Source organism: Sciurus carolinensis, chromosome 12, assembly GCF_902686445.1.
Source record: "Sciurus carolinensis chromosome 12, mSciCar1.2, whole genome shotgun sequence".
Lineage (NCBI taxonomy): Eukaryota > Metazoa > Chordata > Mammalia > Rodentia > Sciuridae > Sciurus > Sciurus carolinensis.
This window is the reverse complement of record NC_062224.1, coordinates 85,727,104-85,750,769: the sequence shown is the minus strand read 5'-3', so window position 1 is coordinate 85,750,769 and position 23,666 is coordinate 85,727,104. Positions and strand designations below refer to the sequence as shown.

General features: G+C 41.8%; 1 protein-coding gene across 10 annotated transcripts in view; it reads left to right on the top strand.

Moving 5' to 3' along the window:
* Nav1 (neuron navigator 1) overlaps positions 1–23,666 on the top strand; it is a 255,598-nt gene that overhangs the window by 195,589 nt on the left and 36,343 nt on the right. For all 10 annotated transcript variants that reach the window (XM_047520678.1, XM_047520679.1, XM_047520673.1 and 7 more), the window contains 3 exons: positions 21,437–21,575; positions 22,225–22,522; positions 22,914–23,607. In XM_047520678.1, the coding sequence (XP_047376634.1) occupies positions 21,437–21,575; positions 22,225–22,522; positions 22,914–23,607 (1,131 nt within the window). The remainder of the gene's footprint in view (positions 1–21,436; positions 21,576–22,224; positions 22,523–22,913; positions 23,608–23,666) is intronic.

The following is a 23,666-nucleotide window of genomic DNA, read 5'->3' as shown; positions in this document are numbered from 1 at the left end:
ACTGACAACTTCGACTCTGAACACCAGCCCGCTCCACCCAAAATGGCTAGGCTGTTGAAAGCAAAAGCACCACAGGTACTACTTGGCTGACCTAGTCACGGTGGAATGAGACATCGTATAGATGCCGCAGTGGTTTCCCGGTGGTCATGAGGGGCTCAGTCGCACCCATGTGCAGAGCAACCCGTTAATCCATACCAGCACTGTCCCCGCACCAGGGGCCTCAAGCGAAATGCCTTAATATAGTGACCCCACTTGTGGGATCCATTCAGCATTTCCTAATCTCCCCACCAAAATAGAGTGTTATTTGAACTTTGTATAGCAAGGTTCAGAAGGCTGGACTTAATATTCAAGGGCCAGAGAGGATTCTTCATGGGTTTTCTTAGAGAGAAAGGTCCTAGAATGAGACAATCCAAAAAGAATGACCTACCCACCAAATGCTAAAATAGTAAAAATTATCAGTAGCTTCTCTTCTGCTGACACGTCAGCATCTGTTGGTTTTCTACCCATTCTGTTACAAGCTTGTGATGTGAGATTTTTATATGGTAGTGATTATGTTTAAGAATATGCATTGCAGCCTGCACATGCCTATAATTCCAGGAGCTCGGGAGGATGAGGCAGGAGGATCGCAAGTTGGAGGCCAGCCTCAGCAACTTAGGGAGCCCAGTCTCAAAAAAAAAAAAAAATAAAAGAAAGAAAGAAAGAAAAAAGAAAAAGGATTAGGGATGTTGGCTCAGTGATTAAGTGCCCCTGGATACACTCTCTTGTACCAAAAAAACAAAACAAAACAAAACTGCTGAACCCAGTGGCACAAACCTGTAATCTCAGCTACTCAGAAAGCTGAGGCAGGAGGATCCCAAGTTCAAGACCAGCCTGGGCAACTTAGTGAGACTTGTCTCAAAATAAAATTTCTAAGAAAGGACTGGGGAACTTAGGATGTCCGTCAGTGGTAGAGTACTTGGATACTGTGTGCAAGGCCCCATGTTCGATTCTCAGTATTAGGAAGGAAGGGAGAAAGGGAGGAAGGATGAAGAAGAAAAAAAGAAGTGTGCTGATCAATCTTTGGAAACTGTAGAAATCAGTTTGAGCAACTGTGGAAGGTTTCTGTGGAGTTACATAGCTGTCCTACAACTTCTATTTGTTAAAGCCCTTCCTGTACTTAGTTAAGAGCATGTCACTCCTTCAAGCACGTTGTTTTGGTTTACAGGCTTTTGAAGTCTGGAAATTAACTTCATTTCTTTGTCATGATTCTAAATCCCAAGTGTCAGTAACTACTGAGGTTCAATGTAAAAGTGACAGAGAAGACACAAATTAAATTTGACCTGGAGACCACCTTTTGGTACAAAGAGCCCCGAGAGATGCATAAATGGTCTTTGCTCTCCAGTGTAACACCATTTGGAAAGCAGCCAAATAATGCACTGCAGAAGTAACGTCAAATGGTCCCCTAGTGAACCAATTTAATTTTGCTATTCTGTGACCACCCCTAACTTCAGTTATCTATCTCATGATGGGAGTATTTATAGTATATGTGGTGGTTTCAAAAAGGCAAATCTGTGGGCACGGTGGTGCACTCCTGTAATCCTAATGACTCGGGAGGCTGAGGCAGGAGGATCCTAAGTTTGAGGCCAGCCTCAGCAACTTAGCCAGACCCTGTCTCAAAATCAAAAAAACATAATAAAAAGCACGGGGGATGGGGATTGTCTCAGTGGTTAAGCACCCCTGGGTTCAATCCCTGGTACAAAAAAAATGCACCCACAAATTTTATGGGCTCTGTTTCTTACTAGCCATAGGACCTTGGACGTGTGAAACTTTACCTGTCTTAAATTTCAACTCTCGCCAGGCCCGGTGGCACACACCTGTAATCCCAGAAGCTCTGGAGTCTGAGACCAGAGGATCGCAAGTTCAAAGCTAGAATTAGCAATGGTGAGTTGCTAAGCAACTCAATGAGACCCTGTCTCTAAATAAAATACAAAATAGGACTGGGGATGTGGCTCAGTGGCCAAGTGAAGTGCACCTGAATTCAATCCCCAGTACCAAAAAAAATTTTTTTTCAACTCTCTTATAGGTAAACTATCTATCTCAGGATCAATATGAAGATGAAATGAGGTTGTACATGTATGTGTAAGGACCCAGCAAAGGGGCTAGGGTATAGCTCAGTTGGTAGAGTGCTTGCTTCCCATGCACAAGGTCCTACGTTCAATCCCCAGTACCACAAAAAAAAAAAAAAAAAAAAAAAAAAAAGCATGCTTGACGTACATATTTAAGTGTTGAGCATATGGTAACTTTAGTTTTAATAATGATATCTGATGATGTTCACAAAGAAAAATAAGGTTAGCCAGGTGCCGTGTCGCACACCTGTAATCCCAATGACTCAGGAGGCTGAGATAGGAGGGCTTTGAGTTCAAAGCCAACCTCAGCAACAGTGAGGTGCTAAGCAACTCAGTGAGACCTGTCTCTAAATAAAATACAAAATAGGGCTGGGGATGTGGCTCAGTGGTCAAGTGCCCCTGAGTTCAATCCCCAATACCTGCCACCACCCCAGAATAGAACAGTAAGATTGGAACATCTGCCTTGATTACCATAAATCTGGAAACTCCTCTAGAAATGTAAAATGCATACCTTTCTGACAGAAGCAAATGCCATGGATTATTACAAAAGGCAGCATATTAAAAATGCCTTTAACAGTGAGTACTTAACAAATACTGAGTTTCCAAAGTGCATATGTTCATAGAGAAATAGGGAAATAGATGTGACACAAGCTTGTAGAAAGATAACACATGAGTGAGCTAGACAACTGTGTAAGGCTGGAGATGTAACTCAGTTGGTAAAGTGCTTGCCTCACATGCAAAGGGCCCTGGGTTCAATCCTCAGCACCAAAAAAAAAAAAGACAACGTGTAGACTTTACAGACCTCAGGAGACCATGACCCAAGCTTCAATATTTCTGATGTTGGATGATTAATACATAGATCTTGAGTGTTCATTTTTATCATTTGATTGTCTTCTGAAGTTCCTAAGTTATTTAATATGGTGGTTTTCCAAAAAACTGTGAGTTTTTTAGTAAAGATGAGGACTTTCATCTGGTTAAATGCAGGATGCATGTTTGTCCAGCAACGCAGAGGTTACGCTGGTTCGGCTTGACTGGGTGGGTGTAAGTAATAGCTAATGTTGAGTCAGATCCCAGCCTGCCTGATGATTAAGTGAACAGCAACTTCCCACAAAGCAGTCTCAGACTTTTACGTGGATTGCTTTGCTACAATGGAAATCTTGACAGTTGAATCCACATAAATTAAAAAATGTTCAATAACAAAGTGAAATGTGTCCTTAAATTCTCCTACCTTTTTATGACTGCTTCTTTTGAAATAATGATATCCAGGCATTAGCTGAGGGATTCAATAAGCTCCCCCAGTAACAAAGTGATAAACCTCCTTGGTATCATGCTGAAGCTCTTTCAAGGTGTGTCAGGTTATAGTTTCCTATAGACGGGTAAAAAGGAAAAACTCTCCTACCCCAATGGCCATGCCATCGGATATGATTAATATTTTTAGCTTGGAATTTAAAGGAGGACAGGGTATAAAAAAGAAGTTGCAGAAGTTATAAGAATGTAGACATCTAGCCAAAGTCATTGAGGTTGGAATTTTGAAGTAATTCTAGTAAGGTTTATAGAGGATGTTATCAGAAAGTTTATATAATCTGGAAAATGGCCTCATTTTTTATTTTACTTATTCCTTTCCCACCCGCCTGAGGTTATTTATTTTCCTCTATATTTAGTGAAAGGACAACAGATATTTTCCTATTTTCGTGTGACCCTGCATTTGACTTGTATTAGAGTAACTTGACTGCATTCTCTCTAGGGATCTCTGGAGGGTGTGAATTCCTGAGAGAAGTGGTTGCATTGTAGTGGATTGGTCCCCCCACCTCCCTGAGTTATTTTTGAAATGGAAAACAAGTAGCCTAACTTGCAACATCCACTTCAATAACCGATTGGCTGTGGTGAATCCCTGGGTTTGGATGACATTCCCTTTATGTACACTACAAAATACCATCCTGTCAAATCCCTTCCCTTCCTTCTGAATGCACGCCCCTGCCTTTTGCTCAAGGCTCTGGTTCCAATGAGGTTCTTCAGCCTCTCTCACCAATATGCTGCCGTGCCCTCTGGTGTGGTGGTGTGCAAACACGAAGACTCGGGAATTAACCTCCATATTTTCTGCTTTTGTTTTAGGATTTGGAATTTGTGTTTGTTTCTCTTTTGCTGGCTTAATCCCTTTTGATGTTCGCTGCTTTGTTTTTCTTTGGTAGATCAAATGTGGACAGCATTAGGGTAATTATGGGCAGAAAAACTTGGGCCGCTCATGAGCCTTCTATTTGGAGTCAAGATGTAAACTTTTGACTGAACAAGAAGGCTCAGTGCATAGAAAGAGATGCTCTCTCCTGGCGTGGGATGCCAAAGTAGAGGTTGGGAAGTGGACTTCTTATTTAATAGACTAAAAGGGAGAAAAGGCGATAATGGAAGTCCAGGGATTCTGGTGAATGTGAGAAGATTGAATGTGTTACAAAGAAGCCGAAAAAAGGGGAGCTATGTTTTCAAAGGGCTCTGCTGGCACTTGGTTTGGTTTGTGGTGGGAGCCCCATTCCTGAAGAGGCGCTCACAGGCTGGAGGTGTTTATTGCTAGATCAGCATTTCGCACCAGCAGTCTGGCCTGAAGCTTTTGGAGCTGCCAGAAGCTGCTGGGAGGTGCACAGAGTCTGAATGGAGGACCTGACTCCTGTCCCTCTCCCTTCTTTCCATACACACCTTGAGCTGACAGGGTGATTTGAGATCTGAAGATAAACGGCAGCTTGTTCCTATCAAGCACTTTAATTTGTCACCTTTTGTATAAGAGGAACACATGCAGGACACACACATTCTTTGTGATTTCTTCTAGCCTGTCTATGAAGCAGGATTTGTGTTTCTAACTAAAAAGGACTTTTACTTCTGTCAGCCCTACATAAATCATTCTAAAAGCTATAAATGCATTTGAATCTCATCCTTCTTTAAGGCATTATCTGCTTCCAGGACCAAGGGTTGCCAGTGAGGTGCAAGCAATGCTGTTTCTTTCTTTCCGTCTTGTCTTTTCTTTCCCTGCCCGCCCCCCCTTTTCCCTTCCTGAGTCAAAACTGAGCCAGTCATACTGCTGGCAGAAAAATCTTGTTTTGACTTGTAAACTGAGCAGGTTAGCTCAGAAAGGCACTAAAAGAGGTATAAAAGTAGAAATCCAAGAGGTCACCTTTAGTCCAGAGTTACTGTTTCAGCCAGGACTTGTCGGTTGAGGAATTGTTATTTCTCTTCATTTTTAGAGGTCTTTTATTGGGTCTGACCAACTTAGGCCTGCTGGGCCAACTCTAGTCCACTGCCTGTTTTTTATATGGCCCACAAGCTTTTTTTTTTTTTAATTGAAAGAATAATGTTTTGTGACATATGAAAATTGTATGAAATTCAAATTTCAGTGTCTATAAATAAAGTTCTATTGGAACATAGCTGCATTCACTTGTTTACATATTAGCTATGGCTATTTTCATGCTGCATAAAGTTGAGTAATTGTGACAGAGACCCTATGGCCTGCAAAACCTGAAATATTTACCATCTGGTCCTACATATTAAAAAATTACAACCTCTGCTCTAAGCCCTTAACCTGGACCTTTCCTTCTTTTCAGAGCATTATCAATTACCTCTTATTTCCTCATTGGTTTGGAAGAGAGACAGAAATGCAAACACTGTGGTATCATTTTCTTTCCATTAGCCGGAGGGTTGGAATTGTGCAGTAGAGTGCTAAGGAAGCATCCCAGGAAGAATGTGGGTGAGATACGGTGGAGGAGCAAGAAGTAGCTCATGAAGTTTTAGATCAAGTACTATTTTCATCCCTTTCCAAAAATCTATAAAATGGGGCATCTATATTGTTTTAGAAAGAGAAGGAAGCCAGGTGTGGTGGTGCAGGCCTGTAATCCCAGCAACTCAGGAGGCTGAGGCAAGAGGATCTAAAGTTCAAAGCCAGACTCAGCAATTTAGTGAGGCCCTTAGCAACTTAGCAAGACCCTGTCTCTAAATAAAAAGGAAAAGGCTGGGGATGTGGTTCAGTGGTTTGTAAGCACAAAAAAAAAAAAAAAAAAGAAGGATATGTTGGTTCCAAAGAGAACTGAAAAGTTTTCAAGATGCTTTTTTGACCAAGAATCAAAATAATTTTCCCTGATGTTCAGCCTTTTAAACATTTTGATTAGTAATCATTGAGTTACCTTTTTACACTTGGGAAACTGAGGCTAAGACAAGTATACTAATTCAACTCTAGTGATAAAGAATATGGAAATTGGACATGGTAGCACATGCCTGAAATCCCAGGGACTCAGGAGGCTGAGCCAGGAGGATCACAAGTTCAAGGCCAACCTCAACAACTAAGCAAGACCCTAAGCAACTTAGTAAGATCCTGTCTCAAAAATTAAAAAAAAAAAAAAAATTTTTAAAGGACTGAAAGAATGTAACTCTGGGTTCAATTCTCAGTACCAAAAAAGCAAGAAAAAAGAATAGTAGAGATAGAAGCACAGTTTCAATAATCCAGAGTCTGCACCAAAGGGTTGCTTTTTATCCCTTGAGGGTGAATTTGATGGCATCCCTGAGAATTTTTCCCATTTCTTGAGAGAGCTTCTCAGTTATCTTATAGTCTTCGAAGAATTCCAATTTCCTGGCTTAGGAACATCTAAACAAGAGAAGAAGGTGCCTTGATTTTTCACTCCTGCCCCTGTGAAAGAAGTAGAGGAGGGGAAAGGTCTGGGGCAGGCAAACAGGGAAATCTCTGAAACGAGAGAAAACTCAAACAAATTGTGGCCAGCAGAGTCAGCATTCCGCACCCACAGTTGGTCCTAATTAAGGAGTCTCCTGTTAAACAGCTCAACTTTCTGCTCTTTATTCTTTTCTCTGCCAGCTGACATGGCAAAGCTTTAGCCCACATCTCGGAAACAGCCTCTCATGTCTTCCCCCTAGATTCTCACTTCTCTGTCTCTCCCCAACTACCCTGCAATTACCCTTTCCCACATTAAGATCCCAATAAAATATATTGATACCTCTAATCCAATTACATCCATCTCGTTCCAGAAAGTGCTATCCAAGCTGTTTGCAGGGCTGAATAATTGTGGATCATGTCATTAGGGGAGCACACATAGAACCTGATTTCATCATAAAAAGATGGAATTTCTCTGGGATTATTTTGCTGCCAAGTCAAAGCAGCAATGATAATTCCTTCCACTTTGCTCGACTCCTTGGCCTTCTTAATCCATAGCTTCTACTGTGTCTAGTTGATGGAATTGGGCATGTTATTTCACCTGTGGTATCAGGATCAAAAACCTGGTGTTAACAAATCTCTGAATGGAAACTAGTCTGAATTGGGAAGGTGGTCAATGTTCAGTGTGACCCAGTGGGGGTATTAGTGTGCAAATAAATAGGCTAATTTTCATCACTTAATGTTTATGAGAGTCTGCTTGGATTCCATAACAAAATACTACAGGCCAGGTGACTTGAACAACAAAAATTTATTTTGTTAAACAGTTCAGGAAACTAGAAGTCCAAGATCAAGGTGCCATCAGGGTTGGTTTCTGGTGAGGCCTTTCTTTCTCCCTTGTAGGAAAGCTGACTTCGCACTGTGTCTTTACATGGCCCTTTCTCTGGCTTGCACCGAGAGAGCTCACTGGCATCTCTTCCTCTTCTTCTAAGGACACCGTTCCTATCAGATCAGAGCCCTACCCTTATGACCTCACTTAATGGTAACTACTCCCCTAAAGGACTTACCTCCAAATGCTGGAGAGTCATTGGGATTTAGGGCTCCAGCCTATCAATTTGGGGGCCACATAATTTAGTCCATAAGAGTGATCTAAGTTTGGGCTGGACTGTAGCTCAGTGGTAGGGTGTATGCTTAGCAGACACCAGGCCCTGATTTCTATTCCCAGTGCTGGAGTCAATAAGGCAGTCCTGGAGGTAGGGTGCTAACAGGGCAAGATGATAATATGGAAGAAAACGTTCAGGGTCATAGACATTTCAGAATCTGAAAGTAGCATCAGATACCATAAACTGGAACATGCACAGGATTTTCTATATAACTTGAAAGGCATCCAGACCTGTCATGTACCCTATGCTAGTAGGCTGATTTTCTACAAACGTGCTGCCACTGGTAAGATGGCATCTGTCCAGAACAGGTAAAGAAACTTATGACTTTATTTTGATGGGATAGAATTCTACCTAAGACTGGGCCTGTGGTCCTGCTGGCACCACTAAAAATTATTGGGCCTTATAGGAAAGAAGAGTGAGTCAAATGGGCACGCTGAGGTGGTTAGGACTTTGGTAAGGAAGAGTTGAACTAAAGCTGGGACCAAGCAGACGGAAGTTTCCTCACTTTTTTGTTACATGTAGCATCATCTGAAATGACAGTAGAAGTGCTCTACATGGACACAGGGTGGCTTTTTAGGTTCATGGTGTTTACTTACACTGCCTCCTTTCTAAATGCTACAGGGAACTTTGGTAGTCACTGCAGAAATTATAGCTGAGTGACTTCAAAGAAAAAGGCAACAGTGGAAATCTCCTGAGTCCAGAACTGAACAGAGTGACCGTGGATGTTGGGGCACATTTCTCTTCAGCTGGGTTTGAACCTCAGGATATTTCCAGAATTTGTGGAGTTAATCATTGTTATCTGCCCTTTTGGGTCTGAGTGAAAATTCATCCCTAGATGTTGTGACAGGTACCTACAGTGGTAGGACCCCAAATTGTGATTACTGTTAACTGATTTTTCAGTAGTGCCAGTATTACCATGTAATTAGTCTGCAGGATTTGAATCTGAATTCGAGGATGTTTGACCCATTGTCTGTTCATGAAGTTAACCTCTGTATTTGAGTTTTGAACAAATTGATCAGATAGTTCTATGACTCAAATTGGAGCTTAGGAAGTATCTTTAAGAAGTTCCTTGAAAACACTTGTTTTCTTGAAGGACTGCAGTAGTATGGGCTTACTGACAATATACCGAGGGCCAAATAAATTTTTCTAATTATACATAAGCTCTGATTTCATAGCAGACTCTGGTTACCTTGTTCTTTAGAGTCCCTTCTTCTTGGTGATCTTCACCCTTGCTTAAGACTTGGCAAACTCTTAGCTCAAAAAAATTTATGTTGGCGTCTTCTCTGGTCCACCCTCTCTTCCTCTAAACCTCTCACTGTGCATTTCATCCCTTCCTCCCCTCGCCTGGCTCTGTTGGCCAGATCAAGCTGCTAACTATGCTGCTGCCAAACCACAGACATGTAATGAAGCAGACACTCTACTCCCCTGTGCTCTGGGAGTTCTCTGAGGCCACATGGGGGTGGGCAGCAAGTGAGGTTACTGACTTTAAGAACTTTGGCAGTTTCTCTGGAGGGTCTTGATGCATTTTCAAAACTGAGCATCACAAAATTGTGCAATTTCACTCTCATTCTTCCATTATCTTTTTAAAATCACTTATCATTTTTAAACTCCCGAATGCTTTCTGAAAACTGTGGCTAATAATTCAATGAATGCATGTAACAATTCTGTCACATTTGGTGCCATAAGAGGATCAGATGAGTTCAACTCCAGACCGTAACCTTTTCAGGTCATGGATCAAGTGTAACTATTGTAGCAGCCAATGAACTTGAACTCTTCAAAGCTGACATTGTATTGACCAAAAGTTTCCTGTTTAGGTCAGTGCTGTCCCATAGAAATGCAATGCAAGCCTCATATGTAATTTTCAATTTTCTAGTAGAAACCTTTAAAAAAGTAAGACAAGTAAATTAATTTTAACATTGTCTCATTTAGCCCAATTTATCTAAAATATTATTTTTAATATTTAGTGAATATGGAAAGAATTAATAAGATTTTACATTCTCCTTTTCCTACTAAGTCTGTGAAATCTTGCTGCAATCTCAATTGGGACTAGTCATATTTCGAGTACTCAGTAGCCAAATATGACTTGTGGCCACAGTGTTAACACATATCCAGGTCATCACCTTATTTTAAAAGGAGAACAAGGAGCCAGGCATGGTGGCATACACCTGTAATAGCAGTGGCTCAGGAGGCTGAGGCAGGAGGATTGCAAGTTTGAGGCCAGCCTCAGCAACTTAGCAAGACCCTGTCTCAAAATAAAAAATAAGAAGGGCTGGGGATGTAGCTCAGTGGTTAAGCACCCCTGAGTTCAATTCCATAAATAACCAAAACAAAAAAAACTTAACAAACAAAAAAAAACCCACAAGGGAGTCTACTTGCTTCAGGAACCAGAGAAGGAACATCACTAGTTTTTTCACTGGGAACACACATCTCCATGACTGAGTGACCCTAAGGGACACAGGCATACTGCATTGCAACCAAGTGGCTCACCTCTAAGAGTGGGCCTGAAGACCATATAGAGGATACATGAGGAGTGGAGTATCTTTGACCTTGGACTGAGGAGAGTCCCAGATATTTTTCCTTGTTCATATGCACCAAACTAGGCTTAGGTTGTCATTTCTGTCATTTGTCTCAGATTTTAGAACTCAGTCTCTTTCTATTGAGTTAGGAATCCATCACTATAGCTGGGCATAGTGGCACACGCCTGTAATCCCAGCAGCCCAGGAGGCTGAGGCAGAAGGACCACAAGTTCAAGGCCAGCCTCAGCAACTTAGTGAGGTCCTAAGCCACTCAGTGAGACCCTGTCTCAAAATAAAAAATTAAAAGGTGTGGGTGCTGGGGATGTGGTTCAGTGGTTAATTGCCCCTGGGTTCAGTCTCTAGTACCAAAAAAAAAAGAAAGAAAGAATCCATCACTATGCTTTTGCAGCAAATAAATGCTGAGGCATAAAAAAGACATGAAAATAAACAACATATTTGATTTTGAACATTTTGACCAGTTGTATATGGTTTAATCTATTCCATCCATCAAACATGGCAAGAGTATTCTTTTTTTTTAAGTTTTTTAAGTTGTAGATGAACTCAATACCTTTATTTTATTTTTTCATTTTATGTGGTGTTGAGGATCAAACTCAGTGCCTCACACGTACAAGGCAAGCGCTCTACCACTGAGCCATGATCTCAGCCCAAGAGTATTCTTGAAGTAGTGAATAAGGAAGGCTGTATTTTAACTTTAACCTGCTGTAGTTCCAAGAAGGTTATGGAAATTTAAAAAAAATTTTTTATTTGTTCCTTTTAGTTATACATGACAGTAGAATGTATTATGACATATTATACATACATAGAGTATAACTCCCCATTTTTGTGATTGTATACGATGTGTAGTTACACTGGTCCCATATTCATATATGAACATAGGAAAGTTATATCCAATTCATTCTACTCTCTTTCCCATTTCTATTCCCCCAGGTTATGGAAATTTTCAAGAGCAGAGCAAGTATCAGAATGTATGTCAGGTGCAGTGGCACTTGCCTGCAATCCCAGCGATCCAGGAGACTGAGGCAGGAGGATCATAGGTTCTAAGCCAGCCTCAGCAATTTAGTGAGCTCCTAAGCAACTTAGTGAGACCCTGTCTCAAAATTTAAAAAAAAAAAAAAAAATCAAAGAATGCTGAGGATGTGACTCAGTGTTAAAGCAACCCTGGGTTATATCCCTAGTACCCCACCCCTGCAATGTATTCTGGCCTGAAGAAGTATATGCACTGAAGTCAGCCTAGTCCACCTCTAGCCAGTAAGGTTAGCCTCCCCAAGGGGACAGATTGAGTTCTACTCTATGCACATCATTAAACTTGGCCATCCCCACATCTAGCTTTATGGACAGTTTGCCTTGTCCCCTTAAAGTACCAAGAATAGTGAATTCCAGGGCAGATGTCTTGAGATACCCCTAGCTGCAGAACCACTCAAATGACAGCCTTATCTACAACACACCCATTATGAAAATGTTTCTTTTACTTTGATCCTCAGACATTCTGACTCTTGAAGCAACCTAGAGCCAGACTTTTCAGATTTGCTAGCCTCCTATACATCTGGGCTCTCAGATGCTCTCAGCCTCTGATTCACACTTTGTCATTATTGCCTATTTAACTGCCTACCCCAGGCCACCATCCATCGACTCCAGCAAATGAGAAAATATCAAGACTTGCGGTGATTGGCGATCTTTTACCTATCTGCTCCATCCGATGTTTGTATATTTGTACATACCTTGCTGGTACAGTGATGAAGACTGAAAAACCCTCCAACTCCAACTCTGTCTTCTTTTCTTGATTGGCTTGGGGATTTGCTTCCTGAAGTTGGGTACAGCATGTGGTCAAATAGCTTCCAACTTTCTAGGAGCCTGTTTCAGTTTGGATAGTAAGGCTAGCTCTTCTCTTTCCTGGAGAGGAAAGAAAGAAGTCCAAGGTAGGTCTGGAGACAGAACGGTAGGTTTCCAATTCCACAGACTCTATAGAAGTAAAAATAATTCCAAGAAAACAACAACAGCTCCCTTCTACCACCCCTCACCCTGGTGCTGGGTGCTGGGGATGGATCCAGGGCTTCATGCCTGTTAGGCAAGTGCTCTACCACTGAGCTACATTCCCAGCCCCAAAGCAGTTTTTATAACTGGCTTATTATATTGTGGATATTTCTCTCAGAGCTGGTTCCATCTATACCACTCTTATTCATTAAGCAGTAAATAATTTGAGAAACTTGGTTACTGATTCATCAGGCATATTTATTGTGGAAAGGAGAACCAATTCAGTGTTCAAGTCTGACTTTGGAGAATTATACTGTGACAGAGAGGCAGTGAGGATTTTTTCCTGTGTAGTCACAAGCTAGTCTACCCTTCCAGTGAGTTAGTCCACACCCTTGGCTCTCTGACTGTCTTCAGGTTCCCTTGGCCATTCCATTTCCGTGGAATAGTGGGCCCAAAATATGGGGAGTAGACAGTATGAGAGAAATCTAGGAGGGGTGGCCAATCCTAGCCAAAAGCTATGTTAGTGTTGGTGCTTTTCCCAGAGGGGAGGAGTGTTCCCTGCCCCCGTGCATTGCCACGTGTCTACACAGATACAAACAGGGCAGTGTTCAGTTGAGCTGGCCTCTTCACAGTCCTTTTCTTCATCCTACAGAAATGGGTGCATCAGAGTGTCCTAAGGAACTGTGGTATCAATGCTAGGAAATGGGCAAGAAAACAAGAAGGGTAATCAGTTGCCATTCTTACAGCCCTAGATGAGGGATGGTATAGTGTCACAGTACACTGTCATTCTTACTGTAACAACAGGAATAAAAAACAAATATTATAACTGTGTGTGTGTGTGTGTGTGTGTGTGTGTGTGTGTGCGCGTGTGTGTGCGTGTGCGTGTATGCATACAAAACACCCTATTGAAGTAAATTCCTGAAGGAGGTGAGCTGTTCCTAGGACAGAAGGAATGCATAACTGTTTTCATCCTAAGGGTATGGCAGAAGAAGAAGCAAACTACCATGGAGGATAGAGAAGAGATGAACATTATATAAACTTTGGAAGGCTACCAGGACTGACTATAAGGAGCATTAATCAGAGCAAATGCATGCCCACTCACCCCTAAATCTTTCCCATGCAGCCTTTCCCTAGTATACTTTAGTCCACTGTAGCAGTGAGCTGAAGACTAAAGGTGGAGAACTGAGAAAGACTCGCCCTCACCCAGCTTGCCCAGGGCCTTCATGGAGTGCGTAGCAACTGCACGGTGCAGTAAGATCTGAGTGAAAGACCTTCCAAACCATAAGGACCCTTCACTGAATGCATGGAAGTGGCCCATCAAGAGCAAAGAGAACTCCACAGCAGGACACAAAACTGGTGGCTGAGCTGTATGTCAGAGAGAAGAAGAGATCTCTGGAGTCTCACTGTCCTCAGATCCCAAGTCCTGCTGAAAGGACAATCCTGATTTTTCCCTCAAAACCATTAAAACCAATGGAGAACTGACTTTAACCAAGGCTGCAGCAAAACCTAGACCTAGTTCTGCTATGGGCTAGAGTGACTCAGCTCTCAAGCATGATGGAGTGAGTGGTACATCCTATTCTAGTTCTATTTGTTGCCATATGATAAAACATTATAGAACTTGGGAAGAAGCAGAAGCATATGACTGAGGGGAAAAAACAATCGATAGAAGCAGACCTATAGATGACCCAGATGTTAAAGTTAGCAGATGAGGGTTACAATATACTTTTTACAAATGTCTTTAAGTACCTTGTGGAAAAGGCAAAATCCGTTCTTGAATAGATGAGGAATTTCAGCAGAACACTGAAAGTTCTAAAAAGAGAATGTTTATAAATTCCCCCTGAAGCAAGGATTATCTAGAAACAAATTACTAGTCATTCTTGGGAAATGCATAAATAGCAGTTCCAAAGTCATAATCCCTTCCCTGAGGTTATACATTCCTCCTTTCATATAAACCAGGAATTCTAGCCCTCAAGTGAGTGCCCCACTATGTACAAGATGTATGAGGAGTAGAGATGCATGAAACTCAATCACAACCCTCAAGGAATTAGTCTAGTGAAGAGAGGTATGGACATTAACTATTTCAAGATAAACGTCTAGAAACATGAGTGAGTGAGATTTCTTAGTGCAAGAAGGATCATGGAAAGCCTCATGGAAGACTTGGTATTTGATCTGGACCTCGAGGAAAGGTAAAATGCCTATGTAAGATAGATAAGACTCCTGCCATTGATGTCAGATCCCTGTGGTGATGCTGGAGCTCCAGAATCTTCAGCAGCACACAGATGATTGCACAGTAATGTGACGCAGAACTGGCCCCTCCTGCAGTCCTGTATTTCTAAAAGGAGACCAGAGAGTTGGTCACCTAACAGGAATCCCAGGGAACATCAGAAGTAAGAGAGGGATGAAAGTGGAGTAAAGCGGATATGCATTGTATTTATCAGTATTCTAACAAGGCAGAATCATATTTCTGAATTTTGCTGGAGAACTAAATCACTCCTTCCTCTGTATCCCCTTATGTATGTAGTCTGTATCTCTGTTATAGAATTTATTTCATTTATACACCTTTCTCTGCCTTTGTGTTATAAGCTCATTCTGAACAACCACTCATATCTGAATGACCATAGCAACTGGCACTGTGCCTTATAAATAAATATTAGGAGCTCAATGAATGTCTGCCCCACTGAAATAAAATTTAACCCCGGATAGAGTTATTAGAACTACCAGGTTGTCAACTTCTGTGCTCTTAATCACAATACTATGTTAATGATGATTCATGAGTATCTTGATAAACGATCTATAAAATGTTGATTTTTATCGTATCTGCAATGAGGAGCTAATGAAGGTTTTGCTTTTTTTTTTTTTTTTAAAGTACTGAAGATGAATCCAGGCGTGTTCTACCACTGTGTTTCATCCCCAACCATTTTTATTTTATTTTGAGACAGGGTCTCACTAAGTTGCCGAGGCTGGCCTTATACTTGAAATCCTCCTGCTCAACCTTCCAAGTTGCTGGGACTGTAGATGTGCTCATTGTGCCTGCCTAGGCTTCTGATAATATTTGGTGTATGTTGGAGGGAAGGAGAACCAAGAGCAGGACCAATAAGAAGGCTTTCACAGCAGTTCAAGTGAGAGGATAAAGCTCTGAACCAGAACAAAGACAGGGGAAATGAAAGGGAAGGTGTAGGTTTGAGATGCAAGTGGTAACACAGTGAAAATTCTTGATGAGGAGGGTAAAGGAAAAGAAGTTGATGACATACCTAAGTTCCTCATAGAGCAACAGGAAGGAAAAAGGGATGCTTTTAGTGGAAATAGGAAATGAGAAGTGTAAATTTTAGAGGGTGTATTGAGTATGGATATGAGGAGAACGGTAAATGGGAAAATAAATATCCTGTTGAGAAGATTCTTTGATCTACCTCTGAAACCTGTTGCAGCACTCTAGAATCACATACTGACAGGGCCTTCATTTTCATTGTCCTGTTTATATCTGACCTAACCTCTCCTGTGCTTATTGAGACTCACTTCTTCTTCTATCCTGAGGGTAGATAAAAGTGATAAACCTTCATTATTCTTCTATAAACTCTCCCAGAATGAAAACTTTTACCCCGTTTCTCATACATCATTGCCCATTTTTGATTATTTGGATTTATGAAGAGAATTGATTATAAAAGAATATTAAGATCTCTGATATCCCCGCCATTTCCACATCCTAGGTTTAGGCCTAGTTTCTTATTACCCAGTTCTCTTGTCCCTCCATAAAGCTGATCCCTGTCTTCCTCCTCCTCCTCCTCTTCTTCTTTTTCTTCTTTTTTTTTTTCTTTTTTTGGTGCCATTTGGAAGTTGCCTTTTTTTTCTCCCTGATGACTTGAATGGTTAGGCATTTGCTCTGTAGTGCTCTGGTTCATTAACTAACAAACTGTGCAAACCTTTCTAAAGACTTTCTGTTCTTATACGTTAAGTTGTCATATCTTTCAATATGTACAGTTGTGATTTTTTTGGGGGGGTGGGAAGGGAAGACAGGTTCTTGCTAACTTGCTTCGGGCCTTGCTAAATGACTGAGGCTGACCTTAAATTTGTGATCATCCTGCCTCAGCCTCCTGTTTCACTGGAATTACGGGTGTGCACTACCATACCTGGCTGCATAGCTCGATTTTGTATCTTTTTAAAAAAATCACCTAGATGTTTCCTTCTGCCTCTACCTGATTTGATGATGGAACTTTTCATCTGATGTTCACTTGAAGGCTACCCACCAGGATATCTTATCCAAAGAAAGCAAACTTTTTTTTCTTTTCTTTTTTTTTTTTTTTTGCGGTGCTGGGGATTGAACCCAGGGCCTTGTGCTTGTGAGGCAGGCACTCTACCAACTGAGCTATATGCCCAGCCCCACAAACTTTCTTAAATGTCACTTAAGAGCATTTTGCTGCTGATATATTAACATAGTTAATATATGATAGTTTCATATATTTAACAACTACCACAAAAGTAAAGTGACAATAAAGATTTTTTTCCTTAAGTCATAAAACCTCAAGGACAAAGTATAGAAGGAAGAGATAATAGCATTGAAATTTTGGGGTGCTGAAAATCAGAATGGCAAGTGGGAACCGGCCTATCAAACTCAAAACTGAACCCTGAGCCAGCAGTGGGGGAAGTCAGCAGCAACTCCACCTGCATCCTATAGGGTCTTCAAAAAGCTTGATAATTGGTGGCATCAGGTACCTTTAGTAGAGACACTAGATTAGTAGAGGTGGAGATAAAACTGGAAACAAGAGGACTGGATGAAAATGTGTGTAAGAAACAGACTCTAGGATCCTCTCCTTCAATAGCTCCCAGAGAAACAACTGTCCTTTCCCTTCATTGACAGAAGACTGGTCTTGTTCTCTGAAGAGTGTAAAGCAGCTGGTCTCTGGAATGTGACTCCTAATGGCTAGCCCACATGAGGACATAGAGTTTGAACAAAACCAAGGGTGAATAAATGCAACTTTGCATATTGAATGGTGAACCCTCCAGGATCCTTCTCCAACTCAGGTCTCAGAACACTAGTCTTACAGCCTTCAGTCTGGAGTTTGCAAGATTCCTCTCTGGGAAATCTGACCAGCCCAAGAGAAAAACACTTAAGTGAACTAACCCAGTCACAACTCCCTATCCAGAGCTGTAATTAGCAAGTCCTACCCTATGTGCACAGAACTTTCAAATAATATAGCGTCCCTGTCATATGTATGAGCAAACAACCAAGGATCGTCAGACATAGGAGAAGGTCTAAAATGTAAAAGTCTCACCAATACAACAGAAAAAAGCAACTTGGAACCAGAAACTGTGCAAAGAGATCATAAACCTGCTTTTCCAAAAAAGAATGAATGTTTCTGTGAGTTGAGAGAAGAGATTGTTTTGTTTTGTTCACAGCATTGAGAATTGAACCTAGGACTTCATGCATGCTAATAAAACAGTTTACCACTGAGCTACATCCCAGCCTTTTTTTTTTTTTTTTTTTTTTTTTGTAAGACCCTATCTCAAGGGGATGGGGTTGACTGGGGATGTAGCTCTGTGGTAGAGTACTTACCTAGCATGTGCAAGTCCCTGACTTCAGTCACATACTTGGGGCAGGGATGGGGGGAATGGATGATATGCTATTTAAAAAATAAAGAAGTCTTGGAATTTAAAAAAAAAACATATATTATAACAGAAATGAAAAACTTTAGAGGAAAGGGAAGATAAAAATTTAGGTCATTGCCAAAAAAGTAAAAAACCAAAAAAGTTCTGGGATGCAAGAGAAAGTAAGGAACTCAGGTATTAGCCTTAACATCTGTCATTTTGAATGATAGACATTCTTGAAGAGAGAACTGGAAAATGAAAAGGAAAACGTCATTAAAAAAAATTGAGTGTCCCACACTCATCTGTAATCTCAGCAACTCAGGAGGCTGAGGCACAGGAGGATGACAAGTTTGAGACCAACCTGGGAAACAAGACTCTGTCTTTAAATAAAAAATAAAAAGGGCTGGGGATGTAGCTCAGTGGTAGAGTGCTCCTGATTCAACCCACTGTTCAAAAACAAATTTTTTGTTTGAGAAAATTTCCCATTACTGAAGGTCATGCACTTTTGGATTCAGAGTCAAGTCGGGCACCAACTCAAGGCATGTTATTAATAATATTTCAGAACACCAAGAAGCTAAAAGTGCTTAGAGGAAAGAAAGAAGTGGTCACATATTAAGGATAAGGATAAGGGATCAGATTGGCAATGTAGAAGCTAGACAATGGAACCAAGCCTTTAAATTCTAAAGAGAAAATTATTTTCATCTTGGAATTCTATGTCTAGGCAAAATTCCACATGTAAAGACAGAATAAAGACATTTTACAATATGTAAGACCTTACAAAGTTTACTTCCAAAGCTTCCTTTTCCAGGAAGAGATACTTCGTGAAAACAAAGCAATAAAGCAGTAAAGAGGAAAACCAGTTTAAGTCAAGAAGGGGACTGTCCAGGTGGATGAAGCATGGCCCTTACTGTTGGCTACTTAGCATAGCCAGAGATCAAACAGCCAGAAGACAGAGAGATGCGTAGGATATTTTTGAAGGAGGCACAAGAAAATCAACAATGGTTATCTTTGGAAAGTAAAGATGGGAAGGCAGAGAAAGGGCATTTTCCTCTTTCCTTTACATATATTACTTTTTTTTTCCCCTTTTTTTTTTGGGGGGGGGAAGGAAAAATGCTCCCTCCAGTAGAGCGTTTCCAGTGGAGATATTTAATCCATAATGACAACAGAATTTTTCTTTTGTTCAGAAACTGGGAAGAAATTTTGGTAGGATATTTTTAAGCCCTCTAGCCAATCTCTCCCGATAATTTTCGGCTTACATTTTCTTTGTAGGAGAAAAGCTAGGGAGGATCGTCTTTTGGACAAGAAGAGCCTGAACTCTCTCCTCGAAGATACACTGCCTCCTCGGCTTCAGCATTAGGCTTGCCATCACGCAGGGCAGGGGAAGGTTTCTTCTGGGCTTCAGGACTGCAGCCGTCCTCTTTTTGGAAGAGCCCTTCCATAAAAAGCTTTCTCTGCTCCAAGACCTTGATTACCAATAATTAATCTCAGATGAAAGATTCAGTGCTACAGGCTTCCTCTGTCTCTGACCTAAGAGAACAGGCTGTGAATGGTTTGTTTGTTTGCATGCCAGAGATCTTATCTAGACCCAGAAGAGCTGATAGGGTCATAAAATCAGCATTGATCTTTTCACAGGATCGTTTCTCTACAAAATGGGGGGTGCACTGAGCCCAGGACAAAAGGGAGATATATGTCATGAGGGGGTGGCTGTCATTTAATAATGGCTATATTTTATAGTAATAAAACTTGGATAGCTCTCTAGTGCATCCTAACCCCCATGCTTTCTTTGCTCCTTCTCAACATATTTGCATAAATCACTGCAAAGCAACTAAGCCAGCTAGGTCCAAACCACCCACTTGCCTATTCCCAGCACATAAATTAGAGGAAGGCCAGCTGAAATCTGGGCCAGGCACTTAGATGACTTGTATGTCTGATTTTTGTTCCATGATTTGAAACTCAAAATAAATCAAAAAGGAAAAAAAAAAAAACGTTCCAAATACCAGCTAATTCACACACAAAAACATCTCCATCCTCTTTAGTCCTGACACACACACAAGGCTGATAAACAGACCTGCTCTGAACACAGATACAAGTATTTAGAGACTAATTCCTATAATCACAAACAGATACTCATGTGTAGCAGGCTCATGGAACTCCTGTGTGCAATATTAGATTCTAAAACTAGAGTGAAGGCTGAAGAACATTTTAGCATCCAGGGAAATTAGGAAAGACCTGGAAAATAAGGTCTTTGAGGGGAGGTTCTAGGAGACAGATTTGGGCTAGAAATAGACAGATTTGGGCTAAAAAAAAAGAAAAAAAGAAAAGAAAAAGAAAAAAATAAAAAAGAAATGTATGAATAGCAAAAATAGGATAGAACTAAAATAAAGTGGTTTCCATGACAGAAGAAGCTATTTGATTAGATCTTAATGATAAACTTTCTGCTGGGTGTGGTGGGGAAGCCTGTAATCCCAGTGACTTGGGAGACTAGGGCAGGAGCATCACAAGTTTGAGGCTAACCTCAACAACTTAGTGAGGCTCTGTCTCAAAACGAAAGATAAAAATGGCTGGGGATGTAGCTCAGTAGTAAAACATCCGTGGGTTCAATAGCCAGTACAAAAAAAGAAAGGAATAATCTTTCTGACTGGTGAAACTTGTTAAACCCAAAAATTGAACAGCCCCAAGCTACAAAGCTATAGAGGCTGAGGTAAGTTCACTTGGTACTTGGCCAGGGTCCTTAAATACAGATATTTATAGATACAGATATTGAACAACAGTCTCTCCTTGATATCGCAAACTTGATATTCCAGGAAGCTGGCAAAGAAATGAAACCATTCAGCAGGAGTCAGGCACCTCTGATGGCCATAGCATCTTGAGTTTAACTCATTTACCAAAAGAGCTACCCATTCTGTTTAGAAGCAGCACCTGTTCCCAGGATAGGGTTAACTCTATAAACAGGGGCACAATGAGAAATGATAGTCTGAGGGTCCTTAAAAAAAACAAGAAAAGAAATCTTTTCCTGGGCCTTATCACCACATAGGGAAATTTTTAGCAAGGTGATAGAGGTAAGGAGGTACTGGGAGAACACATCTAAAAAATGAACAAAGATACGGTAATTATAAGAATGGAAGCTGTTTACAGGGAGAGGAAATTGGTTTATATAATTAAATGGATCCAAAATTACCTTGTCTTTATAATATAACTTCCTGTAAAGGAGATATAACATCTTTTCTTGCCAGATAAAGACAAAGTCTCTTACTTGTAGAGAAGAATATCACCAAATTACAAGGGGGTTGAAGTCACACTTCAAATTACTGGCAAAGTCAGGACAAATCCCCAAGCCTTTTCCTTTGTAAAATGGTACAAAGCCATTCTTCCACTAATATGAAACATTTATTCCAGCCTCGGCTTCTGCTTTAGCTGCTGATCTTTCTCTCTCCCATCCTGCAGCTGGGATGAAAGCAGCTCCATCAGCAGTGGGCTCAGTGATGCCTCCGACAACCTCAGCTCAGAAGAGTTCAATGCCAGCTCCTCACTCAACTCCCTCCCAACTACTCCCACGGCTTCTCGCAGGAACTCTACAATAGTGGTATGTGAGTTTACAAACACCTGGGCCACCACTTCGAGATGAACCCAGCTGGGCAGTGCCTGAGTGTGTATTCACCCAGTCACACCCACTCCGTGAAACTGGTTCCCAATGACCAAGTTCTTGTACAGCTGGTGAAAAAACAAAAACTAAGGCTTCCTAGCAGTCCCCTAAGACATTAGATGTTGTCATAGTGCCTATATTTTGCACCTGCATGTCTGGACTGATATATGTAAGAGCTACTCCGTCTTGCTAGGCATGGTGGTGCACACCTGCAACTGAGGCAGGAGGATCTCAAGTTCAAGGCCAGCCTCAGCAACTTAGCAAGATCCTGTCTCAAATTTTTTAAAAATAATGTTTTTTTTTAAGGGATCAGGATATAACTCAATGGTAGAACACCCTGGGTTCAGTCCCCAGTGGTGAAAAACAGAAAAGAATGAAAAGAACTTATCTGACTGGAAAAGATAAAGATTCCCAGAGGTGGATCTGATATCCTCTCTCCAGAACCCTAGGGTTATATGTGGGAACACTGGGCCAACTAAACACTCTAGGACGAGCAGGGCCACCTGCTAACGAAATAAATCCCCTCAGCCAACTCTTCCCCATCCCCATGTGGATGTCTCACTTGGCCTCTTTCTCTTCTTCTCTTTAGCTGCGCACAGACTCAGAGAAGCGCTCTCTGGCAGAAAGTGGGTTGAACTGGTTTAGTGAATCAGAAGAGAAGGCCCCCAAAAAGCTGGAGTACGACAGTGGCAGCCTGAAGATGGAACCTGGGACTTCTAAGTGGCGGAGAGAGCGGCCTGAGAGCTGTGATGATTCTTCCAAGGGTGGAGAACTTAAAAAACCCATCAGCCTGGGACATCCTGGTTCCCTGAAGAAGGGCAAGACCCCACCAGTGGCAGTCACTTCCCCCATCACACATACTGCCCAGAGTGCCCTCAAGGTCGCAGGTAAGCCTGGAATAAAGGAAGGGACAGAATGAAGACCTGCTCTTCTGTTGTCCCTCAGAATGGTCATTAACGCATAGCATGATAGCCGACATTTGCATAATGCTTTAACATGCAGACATCTGATCTTCAGGACAGTCCTGTGAGTTAGGAAGGGTGAGTTTTACTATCTGCATTTTACTAACGTGGAAACAAACTCAAAGAGGTTAAGTGACTGAGTTAAGATCACACAATGAATAAGGAGCAGAGTATGTTATATTCAGAACTAGTTTGACTCCCTTCAAATCCTTTCCATTGGTTTCTTTCTGCTCCTTTTCCATATGGGGAAAGAAAAAGATTTCTAAGGTCCTGGTCAGTGTCAGCTACTCTCACCTTATTTCCTTCCCTCTTGCAGGCAAACCTGAAGGCAAAGCTACAGACAAGGGTAAGCTTGCTGTAAAGAACACTGGGCTACAGCGCTCCTCTTCCGATGCTGGCCGGGATCGACTGAGCGATGCTAAGAAGCCCCCTTCGGGCATTGCTCGCCCCTCCACCTCCGGTTCCTTTGGCTACAAGAAACCCCCTCCAACCACAGGCACGGCCACTGTCATGCAGACTGGTGGTTCAGCTACTCTCAGCAAGATCCAGAAGTCCTCAGGCATCCCCGTCAAGCCAGTGAATGGGCGAAAAACTAGCTTAGATGTGTCTAACAGTGCAGAGCCTGGATTCCTGGCTCCCGGAGCCCGTTCCAACATCCAGTACCGCAGCCTGCCCCGGCCAGCCAAGTCCAGTTCTATGAGTGTGACAGGTGGGCGGGGTGGACCTCGCCCTGTTAGCAGCAGCATTGATCCCAGTGTCCTCAGCACCAAGCAGGGAGGCCTTACACCTACCAGACTGAAGGAGCCTTCCAAGGTTGCCAGTGGGCGGACCACTCCAGCTCCTGTCAATCAGACAGATCGGGAAAAGGAAAAGGCCAAAGCCAAAGCAGTGGCCTTGGACTCAGACAACATCTCCCTAAAGAGTATTGGCTCCCCGGAAAGTACTCCCAAGAACCAAGCAAGCCACCCGCCAACCACCAAGTTAGCAGAGCTACCACCAACCCCTCTCAGGTACCTAAACTGGGTATTTCCTCCTTGTCTATTGACTCAGTCATTCTTTTGCATATTCC